Below are 21,806 nucleotides of genomic sequence, written 5' to 3'. Positions count from 1 at the left end.
GTTCTCGGACTGAAAATTAATAAGCAAACCAAATGTCCTTCAGTGATATCTAAACAAAGACGAGCTTAGTACAGTCACAATCACAATCAAATAGTGTTTGCTTATTTAAGTTTTCGTAACAACTTGGTTTACTTATACATTATTGATAACATTGGTTCCAATGGAGGATGAATCAAACGTGATCCCCAAGAATATCTTTGATAAAATCTCCGGTGGCCACCATCGAATAACCACCGTTGCTAACAGCTTTCCTCGCTGCTAACATAATATCTCTAACCTTCTTTCTGATAGGATTATCACCATCCATCAAAGATCTGATGGCGGTGGCTATTTCACCAGCTGACACGATCTCAAGCGTCACCCTATCACCGTCAGCAACATAATCAAGTCTTATCTCCACGGCTAAGCCCAGCTCTTTCACCATCTCGAACGCGTTCAGCTGTTGTTCAGCGTACATTGGCCAGGTGGCGATAGGTACGCCGTACCAAAGACTCTCCTGTATAGAATTCCACCCGCAATGAGACACGAATCCACCGGTTGCCTTATGGGCCAAGATATCTATTTGTGGAGCCCAACTACACACGATTCCACGGCCCATTGTTCGTTCCACGAATCCTTCTGGAAGCGGCTCGTGAGGATCGCCGTCTCCCTCCATGTTCGTACGAACCGCCCAGATGAACCTGCACCCTACGAGCTCGAGGGCGTGAGCAATCTCTTTGATCTGAGGTGCACTGAACACTCCCATGCTCCCAAAACACAGGAACAAAACCGACGAGTCTGGCTGCTGGTCAAGCCACTTCATCATTTCTCCGTGTTGGGCCGAAGCTAAGCCAGGATTAGTACGGCCCGTTAAGTTAAGAACCGGCCCAACAGGATAAGCACGCGGGTAATCTCCACGCGAAAAATGTTCAACAGCATACGGCTCAACTTCTGAGAACGAGTTGACCAAAATACCCTCGGCTTGGGCTAACCGCTCGCCGATTTTGACCAGAGTTGCGTAAGAGAGTTTGTCAAACACACCAGGCGGCAGAACCTTAGCCGGAACACGGTTCAAGAACGCCGGAATCGGCAACTCTTCCTCTCCGGAGCTCTCTTCAAACTCCTTCGAAGAAACCAAACGGTGCCGTTCCGGTAGATACTGTAGGAACCCCAAGAAACCGAAGTTGGAGGTCATGAAGATATACGAAGGAAGGTTTACCTCACGTCCGACGTCGATCAAGTCGACGCAGAAGAAGTCGAGAATCAATCCTGCGACATGGTTTGAGTCTTGTGCCGAAGATGAGACCAAGTCTTGGATGGTTTTTCTGAGGAAGGGTATGTTCTTGGCGACGAAGTCGATGATGTAAGTCTCGGAGGAAGTGTCGAGGAGCTTGATGGGAGGCGGGTCTTGGATCTCCGGGAGGCTGATGAGTCTGATACCAGGCTCCGAGGCTGTGAGGGAGGCCAAGGAAGCGTCTGCGTGAGGAGCGTAAGGGAGCTTCATGGAGAGGATTGTGATCATTGAGATCCGACGGTCGAGATCCAGCAAACGCTTTCCGAATTCGATCGTTGACAAAAGATGGCCGGTCTCCGGGAGTGGGATGAAGATAAGCTCCGATTTCTTCATCTCTCTACCTTATCTTTTTCTTTATGGGCTTTCTTTTGAAGTAAATGAGACACACGATAGAGTTTTCTCTTGAGCTCTGCTATATTAATGGCGTTCCATGCGTCAGAATAAAGTAGTAGGTAGTGAAGACAAAACACAAAAGTACTACTAGACTATTATCTTTTATTCTCTGACCATCAAGTTTCGGTCCGGTTGAGCATACATACAAAAGTGAGAAAAATAACTGAGCAAAACTACTGATTAATAAGTATTAGTCAAGAATGTCGTTCTTTTTCTTTGAATTGAATAATTCAAATGTTAAATCTATTTAAATTAAAAACCACTTGATGTACATCAAGTGCAGCTTGTTTTGAAAATCTTTATATATAAAACTAGGGTCGGCCCGCGCTACGCGCGGAATGTCTATATTTATGTTATGATAATTTGTGTGATTTTTTTTGGTTGTTTTGGGGTTTCAGATATATGACTGTTTATGTATAAGATATTGAGAAATTTCTTAAAATAGCTTTTTTTTTTAAGTTTTTGTCACCAAAATAGCCATCAATAAATAAAATGATCAAAATAAGTTTTATTAAACAGTAAAAATGTATTTTTATCCTAGGGTTAACTAATCTAGACTTAGGGTTTATAGTTAAGGGGTGAAGTTTGTGGATATGGTTTCAAATTTTAAAAAATAAAAAATAAATACTAAAAATTTCAAAATAAAAAGAGGTATTTTAATCATTTTCTTTTTCAAAAGTTATTTTTGTGACAAATATTTAAAAATGACTATTTAAGAGAATTACCCTATGATATTTGGACTTTTTGTCTTTTTCAACTATGACTTAGGAGAGTGGTTCTGTGTTTATGGTGTTTTTATGAAAAAAAATGTAGTTTCTATATTGTATTTTGATGTATTTATGTACTTAGATATCTGATGTGTTGGGTTTAATATTGTCATTATATTGAAACGTGTAGATGTTATGGTTTAGGAGGGTTGTATTATGTTTGTGTTGCTATTGAAATGTTTTTGGTGTATATGATTGAGTTACGGTATTGATATATTTATGAGAGTAATATCGTGGTTGACTTTAATAAAATTCACTGTATATTTTTGACGTTATTAGCTTCTTCCAAATTTATACTAATATATTAGAATTGTAATTTTGTTTAGAGGAAATTTTTCTTGCTATGACATTATAGTTATTAAATAATATAATATAATGTTTTGTGGTAAATACTAACAACTTTTTAAATGATATGTATCTGTAAAGAAAGTTTGTATTTTAGAATATAATAAAATGTGAAAACTATATATTTATATATATTATTGTTTTATGTTTAAATAAACAATCAATTTACTCTTTATATTGTTGGATCGGAAGTTATTATAATATAATAATTCATGTGGTGCATCTAATAATTTTTTTAGTATATATATATTTCTTTAAAATTTAGAAGTAATTAATAGAAAATCTGCGTTATGACTTCATAAAATATATTTTTTTAAATGATAACATTGCATTGGCATGTCTCGTATGTAACAAAGAGCATAAGCTGTAATTGTGTGTAGTTATTTTTGAAAAGAAATTTTATAGTTCTACATGAACAGTTTGAGTAGTACTGACGTTTTAATCTCAAGTTTAGGAATAATTGGATTCATGTTGATTTTATGGGTTATAGGCCTATTTGGTGTTATTGGTTTGGTTAATAATTTTACGGGATTGGTTTTTGCTATACAAATTAATTGTTTGTAAAAAATCTTATGTATATTTTTACCAAATCATTAAATACATTATGCATTATTATTAATATAAGCTTTACAATTGCACAAATATAATTATATGATGAATTTTTAATTTAAAAAACAAAAAGATAAATTAATATATCTTACTATCTTTTTTTTTGTCAACCAATATATCTTACTATCAATTTGGAATATTAAATGGTGTATGATATATTCAAATAGTAAGATTTATATTAAAAAAAATAGAACAGGGTCGTCATTTTTTAACGTAACACAGATTAATATATTAGAAGAAATATTCGTTGTACGTATATCAAATCATTAAAATACATTTTCCATATATTGTATGTTTTAGTATAAACCTTATATATGATTGTAGTACTTTCTTATTAATTGGTGAAGTGAAACGATACTCGGTTGTATCTGTTATTAACATCATATAATATTAGACTAAGTTTTTTTCTTATCATTGATCTTATGGCAGTACCGATAATAATTATGGTGATATTTGGGAACACATGAAGACAGTTAAAAGGCCTACGTGTGTAATGGGCCTTGAACTTAATACGATGAAAAACTAACAAACCTAAAATCTGAATTTGGAAAAAAGGTTGGATGCGCATCTTTTTTTCTGTATAGGTTCTGCACCAAGTCAATTACAGCAAAATACAAACACGAACACGTAAGCTAGGGGAATCCATTTTGATTACACTGTGTTCTATGGAAATTGGAGACAGACGTAGAGAGTAGATAGTAACTAAGAGGATGTATAAAAAGATAGTTTTATAAATAATAGAAATTGCGAGTGTATTAAACTTAAAACCAGAGGAACGATTACTGCGAATATTGTTCTGGAAAGTAGGAAAAGTATTAAAGAGAACTTAAAAATGGTAGGTGGTCTGAGTGAGTGTGTGATGGATAGTGCATGCTGAAGTTACTTCAGTTCAAGGAACTTCGTGATTTTTTTGTAACGAAAACAAACTGTGCATGGGCTGTCAAGATCTCCAAGGTTACATTTTATGGGTAGCATGATTAGCATCAGGTTGTATTCTGCTCTCTTCATACATGGGACGTTGCACAATGATCGCGTCATTTGTTTCCAGCATGTGTTAATGCTTTATAGTTGCATAATCCTTTTTTTTTCTTTTTGATTGTCATTCTCGAAAGAGTCGCAATTATAAAGGCATTGGTTTTGGCTCCTAAGTAGTCTCGAGTTCAAAATATTTTACAAACTTTCATGAGTCAAAAGATAGAAACGTATAAACATGTTATTGTACCACATCACAGAATACATTAACTGTCGTAGTAAGTAAGAAGATAGAAAGTTGAAGATTTAATCTGAACTATTTTCCTTTTTGTTAAAATTTACAAAACTATACTACCATGAAAAATGTAAGAAATATAATCATTAATATTTATTATTGTTTTCCTATCTCCCCCGTCGTCTAATATATGTTTACCTGTTGCTCTTCTACCTTCCTTTTGTAGAGACGAATGCCATTGAGAATGGCCCCAGGTTTGCACGCATCAAGGATATCATTGGCTCCAAGCTGTACACAAGAAGAAGAACCAAGATGGTTAAAATCTTCTTTCATTATTGAGTAACTACATGACACATGAATTTCCCTTGAATCACCTTTTGATTTTGATTGCATTAACCCCACTTGTTTTGGGTTCCATCAGTTCATAGACCATGAAGTTGTCAACAGCCTATTGACATCAACAACAAAAAAACAAATATGACAAAAATTGGATAACAATTCTTTCACTAAAAATATAGTTTCTCACCTTAGAGACATCCTTCCCAAGGTAGTTTGATCCCCCATCACTAAGCTCAAGAGTCTCACTCTCGTAGATACCAATGGAAGCTCCACTCGGAACCACATCTGTAACCTTGACACCTTCCTATACCGTGAAACAACACATATTAGAGACACATCGTGAATGTATTTTTAAAAATCAATTTTTTTTTCACGCATGCATTTTCCAGAATCCATTATATTCTTAGTTAACCTCTTGCAATTTAGTCATTAATAAACAATTATAAATTCCAAAAAAAAAAACAATCTAACATTGCATGAGATGATGATGCATGATCAATCTAATAAGAGCACCAATCAATCTGAGTCCACTCATACTTAAATAATCTTAACTATTAGAAACACAAAGTCCGGGGAGTTTGAAACTTCTAAAACATAAATCTGACTCTGTACTATGGATTCAGGACGGTGCAAATGTCTAATGAACTAACCGGTGAAAGACGTTGTCTATGAACAAAAGGCGGATGTAGATAACATACCTGAGCCTCCCAGAAACTTAGCAAATGGACTTGAACAGTGGAGGAGGGGCGGCCAGTCTGCAGATCGGAGAGGAAGACCGAAACGTCAGCCATATTTCACAGAATTGTCTTACCGGTTAGCTTTTAAGAATGAGAGGATGATTATCGAATGAAGAAATCTTACCTTTTTATATATGAATCTCCACCGTCTTACAGATCCAGAAATCGCATTGAATGTAGATAATGTGTGAGAGAGTAATGGAGGGTTTTAGATGATAACCTGGTAACTCGTAACGTTGCGTTACTCCGAGGAAGAAGATGGAAAATCGATTTCGAAGAGCTAATTGACATGGGGGTGTAAAAGAGAGGCGAAGAAGAAAACAGGGTAAACCCTAACTGAAACGCGCCCATCAAACTTAATGAAAGCCCAACAAAAATAAATACCGGATGACGTTCAAGGCCCAACAAACTGCAGAGAAAATGATACGATGAGTTTCATTGGACAGGGACACGTGTCAACCCTATATCAATTGAGTTTCCACGTGGACACTGCGGGAGGGACTCAAACAATTTTTTATATAATTAGATAGGCTTTGTATCCCTCCTGGTGATGCCACATAGGATGCCAGCTAGGAAATTCCTGTTCTGAAAACACGACACGTGTCACAGAACGAAACTCACCGTATCATTAAGACGTGAATCGTGATGTTTCGCCCTTTAACCCTAGCTCTGTCCGATCGAAGAATTTGAGATCGTCTCCTCTCTTCGTGCAGCGGCGACGCGAGACGTCCGAGCTTCCTCACGCTATCTGAAACGGCGAGCTGTGAATTCATGTTTAATCCCAATAAACCGATCCCCATGATGTCATCTTCAATGCGTCGTTTAGATCTGAGAGTCGGTTTGTGTTGGGTATAAATATACATGAGTATTCCTCTTCTCTACGACCAAGGTCCATCAGATGATCACCGCTACAGTTCAAGCCATGCCGCCATAGCCGCAGAATCCTCTCAGCACAATCTTAACCTCTTGGTCTCTGACTCTTCAGTCACCACTACAACCGTCGTGACCGCGAGAAATATTAACGTGCACATTGTTGCTTTTTTGGAGATGGTGAATAGAGTAGAAGCATCAACGAACATCTGGAGGAGAAGAGCTCATTCAAGGCATTTGATTTCACTCTATAGATCCACTGGTGCAAGACCCTCTTGGGGCGATGATAATGAAAGAGATGATGAATCATGTTTGATTGGTCAGAGAAGAGAAGCAGTTTGCAGCTGAAGAGAGCTCAAGATTGAGAGATCATAATCCCTAAACGGTAACACTTTTGAAATCCCAGTCTACCTTTTTGATTTTTGGTTTTCTTGAACATTGGGAGCTACTAAAGGAGATTTTTTAACAAGTAGTGAAAAAGAAAGCTCCTTTGATTATGGTATATACTCTCTGGGTGAAATTTTTTTCGGATTGTGGATAATGGGGTTATCTTTTGTAATATTCTAGGCTCTGTTGTTGTGGCACAAAGCTCAGCCGGTGTTTCATCTGTTAGATATGTTCCCTGAACAAGCGTTAAAAAGAAACCAGATGTTGTTCCAACAAGGCAAACCACCAGAATTTCATCACCAGATGATTCTGATGACGACGATCTTGATGGAGACACAGAAACAGCTGATAATGAAGATCCTACAGACGTTAAGCGCGCTAGGAGGTACAATTCTTGAGAACTTTTGTATCTTGGATCTTCTTTTTTTTCTGATAACCACTCCATATATAGAGATACATCCAACTTGTGGCAGGGAGTTTCTACTTTCTTTAAAGAGAAAGTAACAACTGAAATCTAGAAGAAGAATATTTCAGTTAGTTTTATGTTACTCTTAGAAAAATCTTTTTGAAAGTGGAAAGATGGTCGTTAAGTCTAAAGCCGAGTCCAATTTATAAATTCTTTGTAATATTTCGAAATTGGTTGGTTAGGATGCTCTCAAACCAAGAATCAGCTAGGCGCTCTAGGAGAAGAAAGCAAGAACAAATGAATGAGAATCATATGCATCTACATTTCTCGATATCTTTCTTGCTATTCAGCAGCGTTCCATTGGTTTATAGGAAATGTTTTCATGTTTGGTAGGTAAACCAATTAAGAGCTGAGCATTCTACTTTACTTGGTCGTCTTGGTGACATGAATCAGAAGTATGATGCAGCTGCTGTCGACAACAGAGTTCTAAGAGCTGACATCGAAACTCGAGAACAAAAGTACATATTGCTGCGACTCATAAGTGTTTCAAAGATTTTACAACACCCAACAATATGATTCTCTATCTAATGTTTTAACTAAGTTTTATTGCATTGATACAATTTTGTGCATGTTAAGATGGCAGAAGAAACAGTGAAAAGAGTGAACCCTTTGCAGTGGGCAAGACCAAACATGGGCATACCAGTGAACAACACACCGAGAATCCCAAGTACTACTGGTACCGGTTTATCACCAAATCAGAGTAAAGGTGAACCGTGAAGGATTGCAGAATCAGTTTGCTACTAATCCGAAGAACATGTACGAAACCATTGGAATCACAAGCATTAACCACAAGATTGAGTCATCGACTTTGTGGTTTTTGAAACTCTTATCTTGCTCTTCTTTTATTATTTACTGTGCGAATCCACAATGGTGTTAGCTGTAAGGGTGATGATGATGATATACCCATTTATATATGTTTGGAAATAATTCGATGAATGTTAACTTTACCTATCTGCCTGGTAGTCAAAAGCGGTAAGGTTTCTAACGCAACCAACATTTAAAATGTCAACACAAAAACAGAGTTGTACGCATTTACACCAGCCTAAAAAAAAATACAAAACAAAAATGGCAGTGGCAGAGTTCAACATATTACCTAACCAGGACAAATGTGGCATCGTAATAGAGAGCGAGAAAGTGAATGGATGCACCAAATGAGAAAATATGTGAAACAAAGTCCATATGTAGACCAAATATTGTATCCACTATTTTATTAGTTCTTTATCTTAGATTTTGAACCCTATTCTTCATTATAGTTTAAAATTGTATCCACTCTTTTTGTCAAATGGTCAATTTAGCCCCCACACTATGCTCTCTTTCTCATATTAATTTAGATGGAAAATTAATTTATCTACTAGGTTCTTTTATGATAATAATACAATTATTTTATTTTGAATTTTGTTAGATTATAAAACAATTAATTCCTCCATCTTTTTGAGGAAACAACTATCCATTTGACTTATTATATGTAAACAACTATTAATTTTAAGACATTAGTTTCAGATTTGGTGTTAATTAATAACTATTTTAAGAGATAATAATACATAAAAGATTAAAAAAAATTTATACGAAAAGAAGACCACAACAAAAAAATAATAGATAATAAAAAATCAAAATAATTGTTAGGAAAAATATAATAAAATACAGAAATAAAAAAATAAATATAAAAACAAAAATGAATATTTTTTTATATAAAAGAGTTATGTTAAGTTTTCTAATTAAATAAATGTAGAATGTATTTTAAATATTTATGTCGAGGATTCTATAAAATAACTATAAACATAGATCCACAACCGTGTAAAAATAAAATATATAGTTATATAGTCGAATAAAAGACACATGATATAAGATAATGTAATTTAATAAATAAAACTAGATAACTTCAAATTAAACAAATAAATCAACAATACTACACTATCAAAATTAAAACAAAATAAAATTTCAAATAAACAATCTTATTAATCGTAAGGAACATTTTAGTTAACTGTAATGAGAATAAAACTGAATAAATGATAACAATCAATACAATAATGATTCATACTAATATAGAAAAAAAAACATTTTTTAAAATAATAACAAATATTAAATAAAAATCAAAAATATTTACTTTAACTATTTATATTATTTTTAAATTATCATTCCGCCCGTAGGGCGGACCGACCCTAGTATAAAAGACAAATTTTTCTTATGTGTCTATACTATACTCCACGTGGCAAACCAAAACATCAGTCCTACTTCATACCAGTCATCTCCCATTCTCTGAAATATAGTGAATCTGTTTCTAATATTCTTTCCTATCCAGCAAGTGAATAAGTCTGTTTGCTGAAGAAGGTTCATCTCCATAGCGCTTTGCATTTCTTTCTTGCCATATGGTATATAAAGCTGCTTGGAAAACATATTGAAGGGTGAGTTTTGGTATCCTTTGCTGCGAGTTTGCTAGATGAGTTTCACTATCTCAGACCATTTGGTTGTGTATTGCTCTCTCAATAATCCTTTTGTAAGAGCTTTCCATATGTCTATCGAAAATTGGCATTAAAAAAAGAGATGCTCTCTTGTCTCAACCGGCTCTCGACAAAACACACACTCTGAATTTATACTTCCACAGTCCAATGAAGCATTCTGCTCCCTGTAGACAGCCTATTATGCATAGTCACCCAATGTATAAACTATAAAGGCATACTTGGGTGTTGCAAAGCTAAACCGTACTACCTTATCCCAACCACATTTCATATGAACTTCTCTTATCATCAACCAAATGCTTTTTGTTGAGAACTTCGCTTTATTTTGATCTTCCTGATATTTCCATATGGCTATGTCCTCATCTTGCTCTGTCTTTAACTTCTGTATATCAATCATCTCTTCTATTCTGTTCAGCCATGGTATTTTGTGTTTCCTTCGTCTATGTCCATGAATTGCTTCATGTACTGTAGCATTGGCTGATATTCCCATGTCAATGAATCCTTGTCTCCACATATATCCCATAACTTCTCCATTGACGACGAAGAATCATACCAAAACGAAGTTGTTTCTCCATTCGTAACTTTAACTCTATGGAAATGTTTTGCAATCTTTCGATACTTCAAAAGCTTCCTCCACACCCATAAACCTTGTTGAGTAATTTTAGTCGTCCATAGAGACCTTTTTCCGATTAGCAAATCGACTTCGAACAACAGACCAAGCTTGATTCTTTCACCGGCTTAATATCCAATCCTCCTTCTCTTCTAGCATTCATGAATGTGTCTATTGTGTAATGGAGTCAGATGTGATTAAGTAGAAATAAACAAATCAACCAAAAAAGACGATTCAAATGGAAAACAGCTAGTTTTATTCTCTTCTTTTTACAGATGGAATTGTTTTTTGCACCATAAGAATCATGGTTTACTTCATTGAAAATTGTAACTACTAGTATTATTTTTCCATCCTTGAGTGTTACCTTTAAGAGGGTGAGTTCATATTTATTTTAAAACAGTTCACTGAAACTACTGCAAGCCTTCATCAATGATCATAACCTAGACGTAACAGACAAATTAGATATGCAAACAATCTTTCAAGTTATGTTGTACTATCATAGAACACCTTCTAACTTGTATCTTTAAATGTTTCATACATAATCTGCCGACAAAAGACACATGCATTGTTTATGACCTCGTATTTGGTTGGGTTTTGCTTTGACTTTTAGTCAAACGTAAAAGAGTATTTTTTTTTCTTGTAAGAAAGAAAAGTCGTTACCGACGGGGAACATAAAAAGTCATCGGCTTCATCGCTCTCCCTTTCCTCATCTTTCCTCCCCTAAGAAACTCCGCCGATCTTTCGAGCCCAAGAGTCACCGGAAAAATGGCTCTCCGGCGAGGACCCGCCACCGTAATCCTCTTCCTCTACTTACTAATTTCCGCTCAGTCTCTCGATTCCAAACACCACAAGATCGAAGGACCGATCAAGACCATAGTCGTTGTAGTCATGGAGAATCGCTCCTTCGATCACATCCTCGGCTGGCTCAAACCAACCCGACCCGAAATCGACGGCCTAACCGGCAAAGAGTCAAACCCCCTCAACGTCTCCGATCCAAACTCCAAAAAGATCTACGTCTCGAACGACGCCGTTTTCGTCGACATGGATCCAGGCCACTCGTTCCAAGCCATCCGAGAGCAGATATTCGGGTCCAACGACACTTCGGGCGACCCGAAGATGAACGGATTCGCGCAGGAGGCGGAGAGCATGGAGCCAGGGATGGCCAAGAACGTGATGAGCGGGTTCAAACCCGAGGTCTTGCCCGTTTACACCGAGCTAGCGAACGAGTTCGGGATATTCGACCGGTGGTTCGCGTCGGTTCCGACTTCGACTCAGCCGAACCGGTTCTACGTCCACTCGGCCACCTCCCACGGATGCTCCAGCAACGTCAAGAAGGATCTCATCAGAGGTTTCCCTCAGAAGACGATTTTCGATTCTTTAGAAGAGACGGGACTCAGCTTCGGGATATACTACCAGAACATCCCGGCGACGTTCTTCTTTAAGTCTCTCCGCAGGCTCAAGCATTTGGTGAAGTTCCACAGCTACGCGCTTAAGTTCAAGCTCCACGCGAAGCTCGGGAAGCTTCCGAACTATTCGGTGATCGAGCAGAGGTATTTCGATATTGATCTTTTCCCCGCGAATGACGATCATCCGTCGCACGACGTGGCGGCGGGGCAGAGGTTTGTTAAGGAAGTGTACGAGACGTTAAGGAGTAGTCCGCAGTGGGAAGAGATGGCTTTGTTGATCACTTATGATGAGCACGGTGGGTTTTATGATCATGTGCCCACGCCGGTTAAGGGTGTGCCGAATCCTGATGGGATCATTGGACCGGATCCGTTTTATTTCGGGTTTGACCGGTTGGGTGTTCGGGTTCCTACTTTCATTATCTCTCCTTGGATCGAGAAGGGCACTGGTATGTAAATATTACTCGTATATGTTTTTTTTTTGTAGCATATGTTATAACTTTCGTATGTGTGTGAATCTTTTTTGTTGTAGTGATACATGAACCTGATGGTCCAACACCAACTTCACAGTATGAGCATTCTTCTATACCAGCAACTGTGAAGAAACTCTTTAATTTAAAGTCTCATTTCCTTACCAAGAGAGATGCATGGGCTGGTACATTTGAGAAGTACTTCCGTATCCGAGACTCTCCTCGCCAAGATTGTCCAGGTCTGCTAATTTTCATTACTCATTACAGATGTGTAACTAATGGGAGGCTAGTTTGTAAAGACAACTAAGTATTTTGGCTATGCGTAGCTCTAGGAAACTTCTTTAATGGAACAGAGCAATTAGTATTAGTGATGTGACTTATTAGGTATACCAGTGTTAATTAATAGGAAAAAAATTACTTGTAATTGAGATTGGTTTGATCAAATATCTAACCTTGATGACGGCTTTACTCTTCTGTAAACTGTGGGAATATAATTTTCTAACTGTCATTTCCTTTTTTGACATGAACCAACACAGAGAAACTAGCAGAAGTTGAACGATCACTAAGGCCATGGGGAGCGAAAGAAGACTCAAAGCTCTCAGAGTTCCAGGTGGAGTTAATCCAGCTCGCTTCTCAACTTGTTGGAGACCATCTGCTAAACTCATATCCAGACATTGGGAAAAACATGACAGTACGTGAAGGCAACAAATACGCAGAGGATGCTGTTCAGAAGTTTCTAGAAGCTGGGAAGGCTGCCCTGGAAGCAGGAGCAGACGAGAACACTATAGTCACTATGAGGCCGTCTCTGACGACCAGGACTAGTCCCAGTGACGGTACCAAGAAGTACACTGGAAGTTATTGAAAAATTCTACAAATAAAAGAATGAATGATATGTAAATACATGTGGCCACATCTATGTTCCCACTTTACTTAGATACGTTCTATGATGTGGAAAAAGGTATATACTTATGTATGTTATGTAATGGATCAAAAGACATGGTAACGTTATGTTGCTCCTGACCTCCATCTCCTTAGTAGGAATAAGATGGAGAGTTCTTGTAATACTAATACATATATACTTATCCAAAATTAGATAAAAACCTGGTTAACATAAGCCCTGTTCATTGTGAAGATGCGGATACTAGCGTCAACGTCAAAAAATAGAACGTGAAACTGAATAAATCTTAGTTGGATTTAGACGCAGAGATTGTTGAAAAGCTCAGACATAACAAACTTCAGGCCGCCGGAATTCAATAGCGTCAGCGTTTTAAGAATCCAAAGTCGACTTTTAAACGCCAGCGGCTAATTTCTCTCTCATCCGTGTTTCGTTTTGCTGTCGTCCGTGTTTATTTCTGGTCGCCGCTGGCTGACGCTGCGTCTCCCTTCCGAACAGGGCTATAAAGATCCTAATAATTGGCTTATCTGATCTTAAATTATCTAGGTATCCGCTGAACATATAAATAAGAAGAAAGGCAGTGTTAGGGAAAGAGACCAGTAAAAAAGAGGAAGAACAGAATTTAGGAAAATAGAGACTGTAATACAAACATGAAAACAGATCAAGTGGATCAAAGACGAGCCATGCAAGTAGTACATGACTTTCTTGGGCTTTAGTCCAAGGAATGGTACTCGTCTTGTGATTTGTAATCCTAACACTACCATGCAGAGAATGTGAAGCATCACAGGCTCATGGGCTCTTATAAGTATAGAGTCCTAAGTAAACGCCACCAGCAATCCTCGTTCTGTCAAATTTATTGGAAAGTAAACGCATTTATAAAAGAGAATTTGTACTCCCTACACACCAAATATCCCCTATTTGCACTCCATATCTTATTTTCCTCCAATTTTTTTTCCCATCATTACCATTTTCCCCCTATTCTATGGTATCCCACCTTTTTTAGTATATTGAGCTAATTTGCTCTTTATAAAATAAACAACACAAAAATCAAACAAGTTTTAGAAAACATACCGTTTACGAAAAAAAACAAGAGTATTAGTACTAACCAAAATTGCTTATACATAAATACATTTTTCTTTTTTTATTAAGCACTCTAACTTAGTTTAGTTTAGTCTAGTCATTAATAATTTATCAAATAATATTAAAGTGAATAATATTAGTTAGAATTAAAATAGAAACAAAGTGATGCATAAGAAGGAAAAAGAAAAAGTTAAATCTCCGGAACGAGCGGGGCACTGTATATACAGAGAGAATTTCTAAGGCCACCGCAAGAAAAAGAAAGGAAAGTAGAAAACGAAAAGTTTAACGGAAGAAGAAAAGAGAAAGAAGGCAAAACAAAATGGGTCTTCGTCTACGTATTCGTCTCCCTCACAAGAGCTCTCCTCGTACACCTTCACATCTCCTTCTATGCGTTCTTGCTCTCTGCTTCTTCTCCTTCACCGCTGTTATTCTCTACAAGGTCTGTCTTTTTCCCTTTTCACCATCAGAGACATCTCTATTTATTCTTCCCACTCAGCAATAATGCAAATTTCACATATGAATATGAAACACATATGTAGATCTGACAGAATCATTAAATGTTGCAGTTTTCTGTCTTGGGGAATATTTATCTGAAGCTGACATAACTCTAAATTAGATACTCGAAACTATGGTTTTGCTTTTTACTAATCGTTTTCAATTGATAGATCTGGATTTTGAGCTGAATTAGCATTTTTTTTAAAAAAACACGTGCTACTTTACTTCCCGTGATCTTGATACTTTTTTTGTCCTTCACTAAAGTAATCCCGTCGAACAGGTTGACGACTTTGTAGCTCAGACAAAGACTCTCGCCGGACACAACTTGGAACCAACACCGTGGCACATCTTCCCACGCAAATCTTTCACCGAAGCCACGACTTACCGAATCCTCCAATGCTCCTACTTCTCTTGTCCGCACAACTCCGCCCCCGAACCAAATACCCTCTCCTCGGATTCCGGGTCGGGTCATCGAACCCACCATCAACCGCAATGCCCCGACGTTTTCAGGTAATGTCCACTCAGAAAGATTCAAACTTTCTTTATTAGGATTATTAAACCATTGTTGATTTGGTGTGAAGCCAGGTGGATTCACCGAGACTTGGAGCCGTGGCTAAAGACAGGGGTGACTAAAGAGCACGTGGAGAAGGCCAAAGCCAACGCTGCGTTCAGAGTGGTGATACTATCGGGGAAGCTGTACGTGGATCTCTACTACGCTTGCGTGCAGAGCAGGATGATGTTCACCGTTTGGGGGATTCTGCAGCTGCTCAGCAAGTATCCGGGTATGGTTCCTGATGTCGACATGATGTTTGATTGCATGGACAAACCCATCATCAACAGGACGGAGCATCAGTCCTTCCCAGCCCCGCTTTTTCGATATTGTACTAATGAAGCTCATTTGGACATTCCTTTTCCTGATTGGTCTTTCTGGGGATGGTACATGTCCCTTTACCTCTCTGTTGGACATTGTTGTTGTTTGTTAGTCAAACTCTTGTCTGAATATGTGTGTTTGTGATGAAAGGTCGGAGACAAATCTAAGGCCGTGGGAAGAAGAGTTTAGGGATATAAAGAAAGGGTCTAAGAGAAGTAGCTGGGATAGCAAGCAACCTAGAGCTTACTGGAAAGGGAATCCTGATGTTGTGTCGCCTATAAGAATGGAGTTGATGAAATGCAACCATTCTAGGTTATGGGGAGCACAGATTATGCGCCAGGTTTACTTCACTTAAAAGGCTTTTTAAGTCGAATTGTTTAGTCTAGCGGCAGTGATGCTGAGGTGTGTGTTTTAAATACAGAACTGGGCAGAAGAGGCAAAAGGTGGGTTTGAACAGTCTAAGCTCTCCAACCAATGCAATCACCGGTAAGTTCTTAGAGAACCCCAAGTTTTCTATCAAATATGGCTTGAGGATGCGAGTGGGATCTAATTTTATTGGATTGCTTGTATCATAAGGTACAAAATATATGCAGAGGGTTACGCGTGGTCAGTATCTCTAAAGTATATCATGTCATGCGGTTCCATGACACTCATAATCTCACCAGAGTATGAAGATTTCTTCAGCAGAGGCCTCCTCCCCAAGGAAAACTACTGGCCTGTCTCTCCCACTGATCTATGTCCGTCCATCAAATTCGCGGTGGACTGGGGCAATGCCAACCCCTCTGATGTATGTGTGTTCTACACTTTTCTCATCGAGTTATCGATTCATGTTATCCTTTTTTTGACAGGCTGAAACAATAGGAAAAAGAGGACAGGGCTATATGGAAAGCATTAGCATGAACCGGGTGTATGACTACATGTTTCATCTCATCAACGAGTACTCTAAGCTTCAGAGGTTCAAACCGGGGAAGCCGCCATCGGCTAAAGAGGTCTGTGCAGGATCATTGCTTTGCTTCGCAGAGCAAAAAGAGCGGGATCTGCTAGAAAGATCCAGAGCTGTACCTTCTATGGACCGACCATGTAAACTTCCAGGTGCAGATAGGGATAGGCTCGAGAGGTTGATCCAACGGAAGAAGCAAACAATCGAAGATGTTAGAAACATGGAGATGACAAGAACAGAGAGGGGTTCCAGATAAATTGTGTTTTCAGGAACATAAGTTTTGTGTAACCCTTTTTTTCCTCGTGTTCATCATCATCAGCTGTAGCACGAGATGATACTTGATTAAGACTTGGTTTATAGAATAAAGAAACCATAATCTTACAGGTACACGGATTAATGTTTGACTGGAGAGGCAATTATAAATAAATCAGTCTTACTCTGAGTCTGATCTTCAAAAGTAAGACAACAAGAGAAAATAAAATACAAATCCTAAATCCTTGGTATAGGAGGAATTCAAGTGACGTATTCTCCACTTTTGGTAACATCCTATTATTTCAAATCTTGATAGATCAAAACCTCGGAAATGAAAACTAGCCAGCACTAGACTTAGGCCAAAGATTTAAAAGGCAGAAGAGAGTGGATGAAATCTCACTCAGCTGGGTTGTCATACTCATCATCATCGTCAACCACTTCATACTCGAAATCTTGGTCTCTGTTCTCCATGGTTTTCCCAAATGTGAATGCCTTTGTACCCATTGTCGTGAAGGGCATCAGCCCAAAAGCACGAGCTGTCTTGATCTCTCTAGCAATCTTCCTTTGTGCCTTGGCACTGATGCCAGTCTGTGCAAGAGGTCAACAAAAAAGAGAAGATTCCATCATTATGTGGATTAGCAAAACGTATAAACAAAGTAAAAATTAAAGCGATAAACATCCAATTTGAGACCTGCTTCCTCTTAACGAGGATCCCAGCTTCGGTGATAAACTGCGCAAGAAATCGAACATTCTGTCCAACAAAAACAAAGTTCAAAGGTGTGAGTACAAAAAGAAAAACAAAAGCTCACAGATGCAAAATTTACACAGACCAACAAAAAGCTTCACTACTTCAGAAACATATACAATCAAACTAAACTCACCCTGAAGTCAGCTTTCTTGAGAACTTCCTCGGTGGTTATCTCCGCCTTGTTATTCTGTCTAGGTCTTTGCATCTGCTTTCTATAACCTAAATCCTGAACGAAACAAAAGAAAACACTTTTAATGTCTCTCTGGTCAAAGCAAACAAGAAGAGATCATCATCATGCCATGTAAACCCAAAGCACACACACACTATACATGACTACACAATCAAATCACATAAACGCAAATCATTTAAGTGATAAAGACTGAGACTTTACTAGAGGTATACACTCCAAATTCAATCCTAGACCATTCAAGTAACACAGTTGCATACAAGAGTTGTAAAGAAAGCATTACCCTAGGGAAGTGATTAGCTCCCCAGCTGTTGACATCAGGCCTAAACGAGTAACCATCCTTCGCTCCTCCTCCTTCGTCATCATCAATGTTGTAAATCAACGCAGCTTCCTTCAATTTACCATCAACACCATCGGACGAAGGATCGAAGGTCTCGTCTCTGTTCACGGAGCCTCTCGAACCGTTTCCGTACGATCTGCCCAAGCCAGTATACCCGCGCTTGTCTTTCTCCGCCTTGCCGAGATGCTGGAAGAAGCTACTGCTTTTCTCATCGTTGCCGGTGTTTCCGCCGAACATCCAATCGTCCAACGAAGATGGATCTGCTCTGATTCGATTCGATTCGGTGGTTAGACTAACGGAAAAAATTGGTGGAAATGTAGGATGGTTGTTACCTTCGTTAGCGTTGGCTGAGAAGCTTCTAGGCACGAGAGGACGCCATGGTTGACGAGAAGCTACGTCGTTGAGGGAACGAATCGCGAAACGGGCGGGTTTCATCATCTTTCGATTTAGGGTTTTTCGAATTTTCAGTTCCTCCGATCTGAGGTTTCGGCAACGAGGGGAGAAGTCGCCTGAGGGATGGATGACGTGTGTGAGAGAGAGACAGTGAGATCAGATTTCAATTAATGGGCTCATAAGGCCAGGCCCATTGTTTACTGACTAAATATGTTAAAAGTTATCAAGTGGTTGAGAGATGTACATAGATTAGATGATTAATTTAAGTTCAAAATTTTTCTTTCGATCATAAAAATTATCGAGATAGCTTTTGATGAAATCTTGCATACTAAATAATATTTTAATCATTTTTTTTGTAACTTTAGAAAGTGAATGAGGATAAGTACAAACACATTTAACCCCCAAAAAAAACTATGAGATGACAGAAGTGTCACATCAAACATGTATGTGATGATCTGAATGACCGATAGATGCCAGCGAACCATGATAATTAGATATCAATAGAGCAGGACTTTGCTCGACCACATATATAATTCAGCTCTAGGCGAATGAATTGGAAAAAAAATATTATAAGGGAAGCTGATGATAGGATTATTCAATTAAACTTTTCTGATCAGTATCAAGCGGATTCACTATTAAGAAAAGGTATGTGACATTTGTGTGTAGTAGAAAAGAAAAGGGCACAAAACAAAATTGGGTCTCACATCACTTTGTTCCTTTTGATCCCAAGGGGAAGTAAAAGTAGTCGAAATCAGTTACCTTTTGGTTGGTATCATCATCCAATATGGGAAGTGGTGAGTCGGGGGATTGGTTGTGTTGAGAGTTCCTGCGTCCACTTGGTTGGTTCTTAGCTCTTACGTTTCCTCTCTTTGGACTACTAATCTTTTAATTCACATGTGTTTGCTTACACGTGGTGCGATATTAATGGCTAACTAAGTAAGGTCATCCACTTATAAAGTGCCACGGTCTTAATAGGAAAAAAGCAAAGGACCATTGATCGAATAGCAACAGTTGGCTCGTGTGCCAGATGTCGTTAGCTTCGCTTTTAACAATGAAACGATCTTACTATGTGCTCGAGACAGATGATAGTGGGATGAGGGTTTACGTTAATTATCGTTATTTGTTTGTGTTTATGTTAATTGTAACATGGGCTTCGGTCTAAACGCACCGTTTTGCTAAAAGGGCAACTCAAAGGCGATTGGCGATTTAGGTTCTCGTATGGCTTTGGCGCCGCCGCCGGACTCGTCTGCACCTGTCACGGGTGTTGATGAAAGTCGGGATGTCGGGGAGATTTCGATTCAAGTGCAAGGAGGTACTGGAATGGAGGAAAAAAAAACAAGAGGTCGTAGCGGGTGGTCTGAAAGCTGCGTCGTGGGTTGATGTGGCTCATGAGAAGAAGATGCTACGCAAGTATAATCTGGAGATTACTGAATTGGATGGTCACTCTAACGTAGAGATACCAGATGAGGTAGTAGTCAATGCGAATCCACTGTGGGAGGACTTTTTGATTGGCAAATTCCTGGATACTGCACCACACATTGCTCGGATACACGCCGTCGTAAACAAAATCTGGAGAGAAGGTGGGAAAGGTCAACTTGTTGAGGTTCATGAAGTTGACTCTACAATGATGAAGTTCAGAGTTCTTGATCCTGCTATGAGGATGAGGATACTTAGAAGAGGGATGTGGAATATTGGTAACATACCATTGGTGGTAACGAAATGGACTCCGGATGAGCTTACGGAGAAACCAGAAGTCAAGTCAATACCAATGTGGGTTTATCTTAAAAACGTTCCGACGAACATGTTCTCCTGGGAGGGCTTAAGTTTCATTACCAGTGCAGCGGGGCATCCGGTGAGACTTCATCCCGAGACAGCTTCTTGTTCAAACTTCAAGCTAGCAAAGATCTTCATCAACGCAGATTTATCAAAGGAGTTACCAAAAAAAATCAACTTCACAAAGAACGGAAAATCTTCACTGGTGGAATTCATTTACCCACGGCTACCTTCGAGATGTAATACCTGCGGAAAATGGGGTCACTTTGACAAGGACTGTGTGTTGAACAAAAAAGATGAGACTTTTAAGTCAGTTGCAGAGATTATAAAACATGGGATAGAAGGGAAAGCTACAGAGTCAGCGGAACCTCGAGAGGAGGTTGTTGAGCAACATGTGAATGTGGAGACAAGTGTAGTAAACAATACAGAGGAAGAAGTGGAGAAAGGTGAAGTGATAACAGGGTGGTTAAATGTCACTCCAGGAAAGGCGAGTAAAAGTCCCAAGTCAAAGACGCGAGAGTATGAACAAGTTAAAGTTGCTTCGAGATTTTCCGCTCTGGATGATGCTGATGACAATGGTGATCTGGTCAAGGAGATAGGGGGAAAAGATAGCGAGGACTCTCTGTTGTTGGAGCAAGATCACATAGAGACAGATGTTACTTCAAAAGAAATGCAAGAAGACTTTGAAACAGGGGAAGCTAGTAAGGACAGTGAGATAGAAGGTGCTGAAACTACTCCTGGAGCAGTTGTTTCACAAGAGAATCATGAGAAACTTGAGAATGAGGAAGAGCAGGAGGGAAGCGTTGAGGGATTGCGGAGAAGAGAAAATCAGAGCCTTGAGGGTTCTGTGATTGGAGGAAACTCTAGTCTACGATCCTCCCTACCAAGGACCTCAAAAACAAATCACAGGATAGTCCCTAGCAAGGACACAGAAACCCCAGGTCCTCAGGGAAAACGTAACAACCGAAAATCCTCCCAATGACAGGTTTCTTCTGGAATGTAAGGGGTTTTAACAAAGTTTCAAAACACACAGTCGTCCGTAATTGGATACAGAATAAAGGTTTGCAGTTTGGTGCCCTGTTGGAGACAAGGGTCAAGGAGAGCAAGTCGGCTAGCATTGTTTCTTATGTTTTTCAGGGTTGGTCTCATGTAAATAATTATGAGTTTAGTAGGAAGGGAAGAATTTGGGTTTTGTGGAATGATCAAGTCAGCGTAACTCCGGTTTTCAAGTCTGATCAGATCATTACAGTTTCAGTTTTAGTGGAGGGTGACACAAAAGAGTTTCTATGTTCTTTTGTGTATGCTGAAAACACAGAAGAAAAAAAGGAAAGAGCCGTGGGGAGATATAAAGGCTCACCAAGACTCGCCTATGTTCAGAAATAAACAATGGATCATTGGGGGGATTTTAATGAGATTATTGAAGGTGACGAGCATTCTAACTTTCAAGACATTGGTTTATCTACTCAAGGAATGAGAGATTTTGAGGATACAGTTCAGTAC

The 21,806-nt window shown here is 38.7% G+C and overlaps 5 protein-coding genes across 5 annotated transcripts; 2 read left to right on the top strand and 3 right to left on the bottom strand.

Moving 5' to 3' along the window:
• Window positions 1–76: 76 nt before the first annotated feature.
• LOC103843964 (UDP-glycosyltransferase 71C5) lies at window positions 77–1,938 on the bottom strand. The gene has a single exon (XM_009120729.3). The coding sequence runs from the start codon at window positions 1,604–1,606 to the stop codon at window positions 173–175; it is 1,434 nt and encodes a 477-aa protein (XP_009118977.1). The 5' UTR covers window positions 1,607–1,938; the 3' UTR covers window positions 77–172.
• A 1,100-nt stretch (window positions 1,939–3,038) lies between these two features.
• LOC108870160 (enolase-like) lies at window positions 3,039–7,101 on the bottom strand. Its single transcript, XM_033282767.1, has 4 exons — window positions 5,632–7,101; window positions 5,121–5,237; window positions 4,969–5,042; window positions 3,039–4,882 (listed from the first exon to the last, which is right to left on the bottom strand). The coding sequence occupies exons 1-4, from the start codon at window positions 5,722–5,724 to the stop codon at window positions 4,804–4,806; spliced, it is 363 nt and encodes a 120-aa protein (XP_033138658.1). The 5' UTR covers window positions 5,725–7,101; the 3' UTR covers window positions 3,039–4,803.
• Window positions 7,102–11,051: 3,950 nt separating this feature from the next.
• Window positions 11,052–13,432, top strand: LOC103843966 (non-specific phospholipase C1). Its single transcript, XM_009120730.3, has 3 exons — window positions 11,052–12,311; window positions 12,395–12,571; window positions 12,869–13,432. The coding sequence occupies exons 1-3, from the start codon at window positions 11,225–11,227 to the stop codon at window positions 13,192–13,194; spliced, it is 1,590 nt and encodes a 529-aa protein (XP_009118978.1). The 5' UTR covers window positions 11,052–11,224; the 3' UTR covers window positions 13,195–13,432.
• Window positions 13,433–14,626: 1,194 nt separating this feature from the next.
• Window positions 14,627–17,000, top strand: LOC103843968 (O-glucosyltransferase rumi). Its single transcript, XM_009120733.3, has 7 exons — window positions 14,627–14,746; window positions 15,083–15,312; window positions 15,388–15,738; window positions 15,824–16,013; window positions 16,095–16,159; window positions 16,250–16,460; window positions 16,522–17,000. Exons 1-7 carry the CDS (start codon window positions 14,627–14,629, stop codon window positions 16,867–16,869), a joined length of 1,515 nt encoding a protein of 504 aa, XP_009118981.1. The 3' UTR covers window positions 16,870–17,000.
• A 10-nt stretch (window positions 17,001–17,010) lies between these two features.
• On the bottom strand, window positions 17,011–18,720 carry LOC103843967. The gene is made up of 5 exons (XM_009120732.3): window positions 18,473–18,720; window positions 18,084–18,400; window positions 17,747–17,839; window positions 17,557–17,616; window positions 17,011–17,453 (listed from the first exon to the last, which is right to left on the bottom strand). The coding sequence occupies exons 1-5, from the start codon at window positions 18,576–18,578 to the stop codon at window positions 17,262–17,264; spliced, it is 768 nt and encodes a 255-aa protein (XP_009118980.1). The 5' UTR covers window positions 18,579–18,720; the 3' UTR covers window positions 17,011–17,261.
• Window positions 18,721–21,806: the final 3,086 nt, after the last annotated feature.

The sequence above is a fragment of the Brassica rapa genome, chromosome A10 (assembly GCF_000309985.2).
Source record: "Brassica rapa cultivar Chiifu-401-42 chromosome A10, CAAS_Brap_v3.01, whole genome shotgun sequence".
NCBI lineage: Eukaryota > Viridiplantae > Streptophyta > Magnoliopsida > Brassicales > Brassicaceae > Brassica > Brassica rapa.
Note: the sequence above shows the minus strand (reverse complement) of the source record. Positions and strands in the feature narration are given on the sequence as shown.